The 10,405-nt window shown below is 57.3% G+C and overlaps 1 protein-coding gene across 3 annotated transcripts; it reads right to left on the bottom strand.

Annotated features, from left to right (window-relative positions):
- Positions 1 to 1,253: 1,253 nt before the first annotated feature.
- On the bottom strand, positions 1,254 to 6,650 carry LOC125082145 (leucine-rich repeat extensin-like protein 5). Of its 3 annotated transcripts, XM_047697439.1 has the most exons (4): positions 6,454 to 6,641; positions 3,258 to 3,576; positions 1,768 to 1,933; positions 1,527 to 1,678 (listed from the first exon to the last, which is right to left on the bottom strand). In XM_047697439.1, the coding sequence occupies exons 1-3, from the start codon at positions 6,538 to 6,540 to the stop codon at positions 1,794 to 1,796; spliced, it is 546 nt and encodes a 181-aa protein (XP_047553395.1). In that variant the 5' UTR covers positions 6,541 to 6,641; the 3' UTR covers positions 1,527 to 1,678; positions 1,768 to 1,793. The 3 variants fall into 3 exon arrangements, with proteins under 3 accessions (XP_047553386.1, XP_047553395.1, XP_047553403.1); XM_047697430.1 differs by lacking the exon at positions 1,768 to 1,933 and having other exon boundaries at positions 1,254 to 1,678; positions 6,454 to 6,650; XM_047697447.1 differs by lacking the exons at positions 1,527 to 1,678; positions 1,768 to 1,933 and adding an exon at positions 1,970 to 2,188 and having other exon boundaries at positions 6,454 to 6,644.
- Between the last annotated feature and the right edge of the window lie 3,755 nt (positions 6,651 to 10,405).

Genomic DNA, 10,405 nt, shown 5'->3' with positions numbered 1-10,405 from the left:
TGGGTGGGAGAGTGGCAGGGAGTGTGTGTGTGAGCGGGGAGGGAGGCTCAGGGTGGGCAGGTGTTAAGTTTAAATGTTCCCTGCGCTTGTAAGAGAGAGAGGTGGAAACACGAAGAGCCAAAGAGAAAGAGAGAGAAAGGGGGAGACATGGAGAGACACAAAGAGAGAGGGAGGTACAGATTTGAGGTAAGAATGGAAAGATTTTACCAGCTCAGGGTCTGGGACAGGTGCTTCATAGGACAGCCCATGAGGTGTGGCCTCAGGAGTTCAGGGGTGGTCGTCTGGGGTCCCTGGAGGCTCCAGGAAAGTTGGTCACCACTCTGTGCCACCCTAGGCAGATTGATGACCCTCTCTGCTCAATGCAGTCCTCACAAACAGTCGCAACTGGAACCACAGGGGGTGGGGGGCATGGAGGGGGGGGCTGTGACCGGAGGAAAGGGGCTATGTGGCTCTGACCCCTTGGGAGCTACTGAAAGTTAATGTTTCACTGGAATGGCTGCCTGCCCAGGAGGCCCCGCCATCCCTCTGCCCCCGAAAATCATTAGAGCATGACCTCCCCTCCCCCCGCCCAACAGGCTTCATCCCCATGTGCTGTGTGACCTTGACCCCCCACCTCTGTCACCACCCATTTCATGGAAGGGTAAACCCAGCTTTGAAGGGGGTTCCAGGCCAGAGTCCTGGCCAAGGCACAGCCTGGAGCCTCCATGTCCCACTCCGCTGGAGAAGCTTGGAAGGTTCCGGGGGGGACAGGGTGGGTGGGAAGCAGGAAGAACCCGCTAACCCACCAAAGGTCCCCAGGCAAAGGCCTGCCCTTCCCTGCACTATTTTCATTCCTATGCGATGAGAGGGGAGAAGGTGGGGGACCAGGCTCAGACCCTGGGAAACAGGACTGAGACAAGGTGGCGGAGCCATTTTGACTCCCTGTTCTCTGTATGCTTCTGGTGCTTTCCTTGCCTCCTGGACTGCCTTCTCCCCCTGCTGATTTGCTCTCCTGAACACTTGAAGGAATATCTACTAGATTGTGGAATTTGCTGGCTGGACACTACCCTTTGATGTTTGAGCTAAAACCCACACTCTTTCCCACGGTCAGTGCAGCCCCCCACAGTCACCAATCGCTCACCCTACTCTGACTCCACTCATTTATTTGTTGTTTCCCAAACATCTTAAGTTCTTCCTACCACAGGGCCTTTACACTTGCTGTGCCTGCTTCCTGGGACACCCTCCTAGTTTTCTCCAGGGTGGCTCCTTCCCACCTTTGAGGTCTTGGTTCAAATATCACCTTCCCAGAGAGACCTCCCTGCCCTCTCAGAAAACCTGGACACGTGGGCCCTTGGGATTTGGCCACAGCCCCAATCTGTGACTCCATGACCCTCCGTTCCACCCAAAATGATGTCATTTGATCCCCTGGCTATTGTCCATCCCCACCTTTGAGACTGTGGGCCCCATGAGGGTGGAGAAATGGTCCCCAATATGACGCCAGCACAAAGTAGACACCCAGAAACGTTTGTCACAGAAGCCCATGACTCGGGAGGCCACAGAGGAATGGTACGGGCTTTATTCTGGCAAGCATAGCCCCTCCACAGGTGCTCCTGCCCCATCCAAGCCCCGTTCTCTCTCAGCCCCATAGAGATCACTCCGGTGGGCAATGGGCCGAAGATGACGTTCAGTTCACAGCTCCCTGGAGGAGGGACACACACAAGACATTCAGGCACCAGCAGGGTTTACAGCAGGGACTTGGGAAGGCCATCCCTCCAGCCCAGCCCCCACCTCATCGTGGAGACGTCATTCAGCTTCTAGAACTCAGACACACCCCGGTGGCGGCACTTCACAGCCATCAGCACAGACCCGATGAGCAAAACAGACACCAGCAGACACACAGCCACCACCACGCCTGGGTTCCTGTGCAACTCGGGGGCCCCCGAGTCACCTGGAGCTGAAGGGAGGAGGCCTGAGTCAGCAGTGGACCCTACCCCTCCCAAGGCTGAAACACCCACCAGGGCCTGGAGCTTTTTTGAGTCCTTTCCCAGGAAGCTGTGCTCGCCTTCCCCTCCTGCTGGTGTTGTGAAAAAAAAAAAAAATTTTTTTTTTTAAGCAGCTTTGTCCTTTTCCTTGCGAATATCATCCGTCTGTAAGGAATTCGTTCAGTTCTCTGTGTTTTCGCTGCCCTCACTGGCCACTCGTGGGGGTTCTTGCAAAGTGAGAAAAATCGAATCTAGAATTCTATTTCCAAATGCAGAAATGCTCTGAGGATACACCTAAAAATTGACACTTCGGGAAGGCGGTTTGCATCCTGTGACTTGTGTTCACACTGTTCTTTGAACATTTTGGAGATGATGTATTATTTGGAAGGACAGATTTTTCTAAACTCCCTAACAATACTTGGCTTCTACTGAACCCCTGGGGCCCTGTGTGGTCACACTCTGCAACTACTCTACCCTGGCTGCCCCCCATCCACTCGCAGCCCACTCATCCACCCCATCCACCCATTCCAGCCACTTCGCCCTCCCCCAGATCTACCAGGCACAGTCTGACCTCAGGACCCTTTGGCGGGCTGTGTCTGGACTGCTCTCCTGCTAGATACCTGTGTGACTCCCTCCTTCACCTCCCTCAAACTGAGACATTTGCTGACCATTCTTTAAAAATTTCAATCCTAGGGGCGCACGGATGGCTCAGTCAGTGAAGCATCTGCCTTTGGCTCAGGTCATGAACCCAGGGTCCTGGGATCTAGTCCTGCATCAGGCTCCTCACTCAGCAGGGAGCCTGCTTCTCCCTCTGCTTGTGCTCTTTCTCTCTCTCCCGACAAATAAATAAACATCTTTCAAAAAAAAAAAAAAAGTCAGTCCTACCATGCAGCAGCTCTTGATCTGGGGGTTGTGAGTTCAAGCCCCACATGCAGGTAGAGATTACTTAGTAAAAAAGTTTTTAAAAAAAATTTTTTTTAATTCAATCCACTTATATTGGCATTCTGGCCCCTTATCCTGTTTATTTTGTTCTTTTATAAACAAATACATAATTTACTTGTAATCTGTCTTCTGACAAAGCTCTCTCTCACAGTACCTGGTGATACACACTAGGTGCTTAATAAATGTGCATAGAAGGAAGAAGGTCTGAAAGGCTTAGACGAGACCTGGTAGAGACTGGGGAGAAGCCCTTCTCCACATATTCTCAGGTCTGTGTCTCCCCCTAGTGGCCAATTCTAGAACTGCAGCCTGTTACCCCCATCCATTTCTCCAACCCCCAAACCTCTTGGTACTCACCAGGGCCGGTGGTCACAGAGGTCTCATCACTGGTGGCTGAGGGCACGGAGGAGGGCTCTGTTCTGGGGCTGGGAGAAGTGGGGCTCCAAGGCAGGGTCAGGGTGGAGGAACTTGGGGGGCTGGAGTGGGAGGTAGGGGTAAGCTCTGAACCAGAGGAGACAGGACTTGGGTGAGTGGGTTGTGAGGAGGCAGACACCAGTCCTGAATTGGGGGGGTTGGTGCTGGGGTTGGGTTGGGGGAGGGGCGATGTCTCTGAATTTAAAGAGTTGTGGGGGTTCGAGTAGTTTTCCCCTGACCTATGGGCTCTGGTCAGTTGAGTCTGTTAAAAAAGAAACAGGTTCAAAATGGAGTCACTTGTGCTAAGCCCCACATCACCAAACCAAGACTTACTACCTGATCTAATTGCAGTGTCCACCCCTCTCACTGAAGTGTGACCTCTACCCTGTCAATCTGGAATGACCCAGTCAGGATTTGGGAGATAATCTGCCTGATAGACTCCCTCTCCTCCACTTTCCCCGCTAGGAAGGTACACCTGCTTGAAACAATCCACCGTTTGCCAGAAACTTCCTTTCTCTTCCCCCCTTCTGCCTATAAAAGGCTTCCATTTTGTACAGCTCCTCAGAGCTCCTTTCTATCTTCTAAGATGGGCTTCTGCCCAATTTGTGAATCATTGAATAAAGCCATTTAGATCTTCAAATTTACTCCGTTGGATTTTGTGTTTTAATAAGCCTGCCTCTAAACTCAGGGTTCTGGGGTGGATGGTAAAGCCTGTCTCTGAATTCAGGGGGCTGAAGTGGTTGGAGGAGGTTTCCATTGAACTTGGGCAAGGGGGGGGCTGTAGCGCGGAAGCTGGCTTCTCTAACCTGCTCTCCAAGAGCCCCCCCCCCCCAAAATAATACTTGGAAGGAAAATGCCACTGACCTGGAGGGGAGGGGATGGTTAGGGACGAGGTGGGAGGCCCCAGCCCCAGTGTCTCTCTGGATGTCAATTTCCTTATTATCCCAGATAGTAAACACCTGCCGCTCAGCAAGATGGGGAAGATTTAGGGCACCACCGTGAGTGCTCAGTGGGAAAGCAAGGCACCCTGTCTGAAGTCCCACAGCCAGAGTTCCAGGCCAGGTCAGATCCTCCCAGCCCCCAACCTTGCTTTAGGGTTCTAGAGGCCCTCTGAACCTAGCTAGGCAGCATGCTGGGGAGCTCTTTCTTTCTTTCTTCCTTCCTTCCAATTCAGCAAACTCTATCCTCCATGTGGGGCTTAAACGCATGACCCTGAGATCAAGATTCCCAGCCTCCACCAACTGAGCCAGTCAGCCGCAACCCCTCCCCCCCAGGGAACTCTTTTAAACCTTTGGGGACTCTGTTTGTCTGTAAAATGGACATCACGGTAAGTCAGAGCCTCTGAGCACTCACACAGGTCTGGTGCCCCGTGGGTGCCCAGCGACACTCAGCTGTACAGATGCAGTTCCGAGCTCCCGGGGAGAATCAGCCCCTAATTTGCTTTGCTAGGTACCTGGAAGGTCCCCAGGGCTAAACTCAGAGCCTTAAATAAGGGCCTGGCTTGGAGTCCTGGGCTCTGGGGAAGGAAGAATCAGGGGATTGGATCTCTGGAAATCTACACTGCTTTGTTCCAGCCACTTCCTGGCTCCTACCCCACCCCAGGCACTGTGCCCCGGAGCTAGACAGGGTGGGTGAAGGTTTTGTGGGTCACCTCCCACAATGACTTCCCAGTTCTGGGCTCCCGGGTTCTTTAACAGTTTGCCAGTTGATTCGTCAACCACTCCCTGCCCCACCCCATCCACTCTGGCCTGGGCAAAAGTCTACTGCCCCTCTTGCCTAACCCCAGGTAGCAAAAATGAGGAAGTAACATCCAGGGCTCACCCCAGGAAGGAGCTGGGTGTATGCACCCACAATGCCCCACCCCACCCCAGTTCTCTGTCCGGTCTCCCAGGCTCTGTGGGGATGACCAGGGAAGTCTCGAAGAGGCATCGTGCACTGGCATGACGTCATTTTCGCTTTTCAGATGGGGATCTGAGGCTCAGGAGGGTAGGAAGTCTGGCCCCAGGTGACTGGGAAGGTGGGAAGAGGGCCCCTAAGGGCCCCCGAGGAGTCAGGGACAAAGAGGCCAGCCTCCCCAAACTGCTTCCCATCACTGAGGAATTTCTGCTGAAATCAGAAGATGACTCAGGGCCACGGTGGAGCCCCAGCCAACCCAGGACCCTCGGGGAGCCAAACTTTTAAAGTGAGCTGAAGAATAGCAGTGGGCCTTGAGAGAGGAGGCAGGGGTGCGGGGGACACCATCTCTGCGGAATGCCAGTAGGCAGGCGCTTATGGGCTGCGGGAGACTCGACCAGAAGGTGAAGTGGGGTCCTTTCCATGCACTGCACCGGGAGTTCGCTTTGCCCCGAGAGTCCTAGACCAGGAGGCTGGCGAGAGCCAAGTCAACGGGTTCCAATCTGGGGCTGGCACAGCTGGGGGACTCGTCTTGCCTAAGGCTGTTTCCCGATCTCCTCGAAGAGGGTAAGTGTGGGGTCTTCAGAACACAGCTCTTGCCCACACGAGGAGCCCCATGCATGGTGGCCCCCAACTCAGGAGAGTCCAGGTTTGGGTCTGGGGGATGGGCTCAGAGAGAGCAATGACTTGGTGGGAGACAGAGAACTCAGGGAGAAGGATCCAAGTTCAACTCTTCTGCAGTCTGGGAACTGTCTTACAGGGCGGCAAAAGGAAATTAAGTCAGGTGCTAAGAATGTCTCCTGGGAGCCATAAATAGCCTAAGTGACCAGGAAGTGAATCCTTGTGTCTCCCCCGCCACCCCAACTCCACCAGGGCCACGGGGTCCTCACTCCTCTTCCTGTGGGGCTGGGCTACAAGAAACTGAAGTTCGAAACAAAACCTCGGACTGGGTATGGAGGCCCTTCTAGCCTCTGGCTGGTCCAGCTCCCACCGGGATGGCAGAACTGGCAGTCTCGGGGCTGGGGCTGGGGGCTACAGCTGTGGTGGCGCTCCAGCTCTTGTCACCAGTGCCCCACCTTGCTTCTGAGAGGAGCGGCCCTCCGGGTTTGGGGGGCAGGGAAGACGAGAGGAGGGGCAGGCTGACCAGTGTGGCCTGAGAGAGGGGTCCAGAAGCCAGGTGTGGAGCTCAGCCACGGGCCCCGATCCAGCTTCCTGGAAGCCAGGCCTCCTCCTGACCTGTTCTTACCTTTACATGCAGCAGTGAAGAGAAATTCCCAGACAGCAGCACCAGAGCCAGCAGCAGAAGTGGCTGGGGCAGCTGGGAGGCTGCCATTCTGGAACTGGGAGGGCTGAAGGCGGGCTCCGCACAGGTGTGCGGCCAGGTCCACACCTGCCAGCGCAGGTGCAGGCACACCCTGCTGGCGGCCAGTGGGACTGCGCCCTGGTGGGGTCTCCAGACTGAGGCCTTGAGGGCGGGAAAGGGGGGCGCGGGGAAGCACTGCTACTTAGTGCTCACCTTGGTGCCCCTGATGCCCTCTCCTGCCACTCTCTCCACCTGGAACCCGCTACCTCTCCTAAAAACCTCACCTAGACCATGACTCTGAAGCCCTCAAACTCTCCCTCTCCCTTCAAGACACTTCCTGCCACCCCCAGTTCCCCTTCCCCTCCACTCTGTGGCCCCTTCCACAGCTGCCCCAAACCCATGCCGCCACCCATTTCTTCCCCCCTTCTCCCCCTCCTCTCCCCAGTCTACCCTCCTCTCCCTCCCTCCCTCTCTGCCCTTTCCTGCCCCTACAGGCTGGGTATATCTGTATCTGCCTTGATCTCCCCTAGATTGGAGGGGGGTGGTGGGCGGAGAGAGAGAAAGGCAGGGTACACCTCCCAAATGAGGAAGTGGCTGGAACCCCCTAGCATTTCCTGAACAAGGCATGCACCTGTAAGATTTTCCAGGGCCAACAAACTCATGGTAGCTATTCCAGGCCAGGTCCCCAGACACTGGCTTCTGGAATGTGCTGGGGACAACTTCCATCTGGAACTGACAGGACCCTACTAGTGGTGGATAGAGACAGCAACCTAGGTGGGGTCCCACGTTAGGCCCTGACCTCCGGAAAAGGGCTTAGGGTCTCCAACCCAGCCACAGACCCCATGTATCAAGTGCCTGGTTGGAGGCTCCCATCCAGGCTGTTCCAGACCCTCCCAAATTCCACACGCTCCCCAAACCAGGCCCAAGACATCCCCATGAGCACAGCTGGACCAAGACTCAGGCTGTGGAGGGTTTTATTCGTTAGACCCAGAGAGCCACACTGCCCCTTCCCAGGCGTCCCCCCTGCCGCCCACCAGTTAGCCAACGTCCTAGACGCCCGGCCACTGCGTGTCCTCGGGGTTGTCCCACGCTGCTGCTCCCAAAAGTGCATCTGGAGTGAGGGAGACCCGGGTGTGGTGGCCGCGCCAGTTGGCCTGAAGTATCCTCGCGGCCATCTGCTGCTGCCTCAGCCGGCGGCGCACAGCAAAGCCCCTCCAGGCTGACTGGATGGTCGTGGCTGCCTTATTCTGGCGGTGGGACTGTTGGGGGCTCTGGGAGGCCCTCGGGGTGTCGCAGCCCCATGGCATGCCGGCCTGGACCCTGGAGCCCCGACCCATGCCGTGCACCACCCGAGTGGGCAGGGTGTGGCCGCACATGTGGCACGTGCGGGGGCTGGAGCCCACGAGCATCACCACGCTGGGCGGGCTTCCCAGGTTGGGGCTCAGGGACTGGCAGAAGGGACAGACATGCGGCTGGCAGGACTGAAAACAGCGGTGGTCCGATGTGGACTTGGTCCTGCCGTCCGCCTTGGTCCACACGCCGGGGAGCAACTGCAGCTGTGTCTCTATCTGGCGGGTGCGGAAGCCTCGCCATGTGGCCTGGATGGTGGTGGCCGCTTGAGAGAGCCGGGCCAAGTCCCGCCGTACACGGTAGCCGCGCCAGGCGGCCTGGATGATGACAGCCCACTGGTGCCACACCCTGATGGTTCGGCGCACCAGGTAGCCACGGGCGCACGCCTGGATGGTGACCACGGCATGGGTGATGACCTTCTCCATAGCCTGCAGCGACGCCACCTGTTCCCCCGACTGTCTGGGGTCCACCGCTGCCTCTCTGCCCACGGTGTCCCAGGGCCCCAAGGCCCTGGCCAGATCCCACGCGCTGCCAGGGGCCACGGCGCTGGTCGTGGGCCCGGCCGCTCCACTGGGGACGGCGGCAGAGTTCCACGCTTGGCCACCAGCTATGCCAGCGTCCACAGGGCCCTGGAGTACAGTGGGAGTCAGGGACACCCTCCGACAGCCTTCGGGAACCACGGCGCTCTGGAAATCCCAGGAGCCCGGCGTTGACTCCGGGGTAAAAAGGGGCCTCCGGGAACCATCAGGTGAAGACTCATAGCCCAGAGACACCCTCCGAAAACCCGGGTGCAGCCTAGGGACAGCCACATTGGGGGCCATATCCATGGTGCGGATGATAGGTGTCACGGCTGGTGGGGTGCTCTCGGCGTGCCCGGGACTCTCCTGAGAGGACCTGGGGACCTGCTCCTGCACATCGTACAAGGGCACCACCCTGGCAACATTACTGTCTAGCATGTCTGAAACAAGATAACCATGCACGGACCTATAGGATTTTCTGGAGCCAAGAGATTTGTGGCTGCTCTGAGCCAGGTCCCCAGGTGCTGGCATCTTGTGGGCCCTGGGGACCACGTCTACCTGGAAGCCACCAGATCCCACCCCACCAGCCGTGGGTGGATACAGCACATGAGAGGCCTTGTAGGTGGTCCCTGACTTCTGGGAAGTGCTTGGGGTCCCCATCCCCACTACAGACCCTGGGTGAACACTGGAGGTCCTAGAACGGCTTTGGGCCAGCTTGGGGGATGCTGAGGCTATGGGAGAAGCCCCCATCTTGTGGGGATGGCCCTGGGGCACCACGTGAGTCACCGAGGGGCTCTGGGGCACAATGTGAGCCACTGATGCCCGTCGAGCCAAGGGGGCCCCAACAGCCTTGACAGATTCTATGTGCACACTGGAAGCTGTGCTAGCAGTCACAAAGTGGGAACTGGGAGCACCCCAGCTGGTGGCTGACCTTGGCGGCAGAGTTGGGGTGGTGCTCCCAGCCATCGAGGGGTTGGCAAAACTCAGGGACTGGGGCGGGACAGGAGCCATGCCACTGGTCAGAGACTTGGTCTGGCTGGGAACCATCAACAACGGCCTTTGGCCATCGGGAAAAAATTGCCGGCTGTGGCTGTGGCTGACGTCAGCTGATGGGGGATTCTGGGGCATCCATGGGGTCGCGTCAAGGACCATGGACTCCGCACTGGATACGGACACCTGGGACACGGCCTGGCTCAGGTCTTCTGGCTTCCTCATGACCTGGTCATCTGTGGTCTCAAATGACATCATCTCAAGAGCGCGGCTCAACTGGGTGGCCCTTTGAAGAACCGTGGGCACCCGGTGTACTCTCCTGGTTGTGCCGCTAGCTTCCAAGGCCTGGGGATGCAGCTGAGCCAGGCCAGTGACATGGGATCCCTGGAAGGGGGCTGTAGACCCTTCTCTAGCCAGGGCTCCATGGTAAGGACGGGGAGTGATCCCAATCAACATGGACCCCTGGGGAAGGCTCTGGGCCACATTTCCCACTGTGGACGGCAGGCCAGCTACATTATCCGTGGACTCCAGAATCAGGCCCTGATTCAGTTCCCCAGAATCTATGGCTGGAACCACACTAGAGGTCACAGGCCTGGGAGACACACCCGGGACCATCCCACCCGCCACTGAACCCGAGATCAGGCTTGGAACAGGGAAACTAAATGAGGGTCTTACAAAGCTTTGTCCCTTCCCACCAGCCCCAGATGTTGCAATCAGACTAGGGGGAACCCCACTAGCCACAGAACCTGGAGGAAAGTTCTGGGCCACAACACTGGCCACGGGATCTGGAGGAAGACCCTGGCCCATGCCACTGATCACAGATCCTGGGGGAAGGCTGTGGCTGATACCATAGATCACAGACCCTTCGGGAAGGTTCTGAGGCACACCACTGACCACAAAACCGGGCGGAAGGTGGGGAGGCACACCACTGATCACAGATCCTGGAGGCAGGCTCTGGCCCACGCCCCTGATCACAGACCCTGGGGCAAGGCTGGGGGCCACACCACTGGCCACGGTACCTGGGGCCATGGCTGTGG

This window comes from Lutra lutra, chromosome 1 (genome assembly GCF_902655055.1).
Source record: "Lutra lutra chromosome 1, mLutLut1.2, whole genome shotgun sequence".
Lineage (NCBI taxonomy): Eukaryota > Metazoa > Chordata > Mammalia > Carnivora > Mustelidae > Lutra > Lutra lutra.
Note: the sequence above shows the minus strand (reverse complement) of the source record. Positions and strands in the feature narration are given on the sequence as shown.

What these genes read in the sequence shown, in the direction of transcription:
- LOC125082145 (XM_047697430.1), bottom strand. Translation starts at nt 6,540, where the DNA reads ATGGCAGCCTCCCAGCTGCCCCAGCCACTTCTGCTGCTGGCTCTGGTG. An exon ending in CTTCACTGCTGCATGTAAAG is followed by an intron (nt 3,577 to 6,453) that starts GTAAGAACAGGT and finishes CTTTTTTAACAG; the next exon opens with ACTCAACTGACCAGAGCCCA. An exon ending in CTCTGTGACCACCGGCCCTG is followed by an intron (nt 1,679 to 3,257) that starts GTGAGTACCAAG and finishes TCCCTCCTCCAG; the next exon opens with GGAGCTGTGAACTGAACGTC.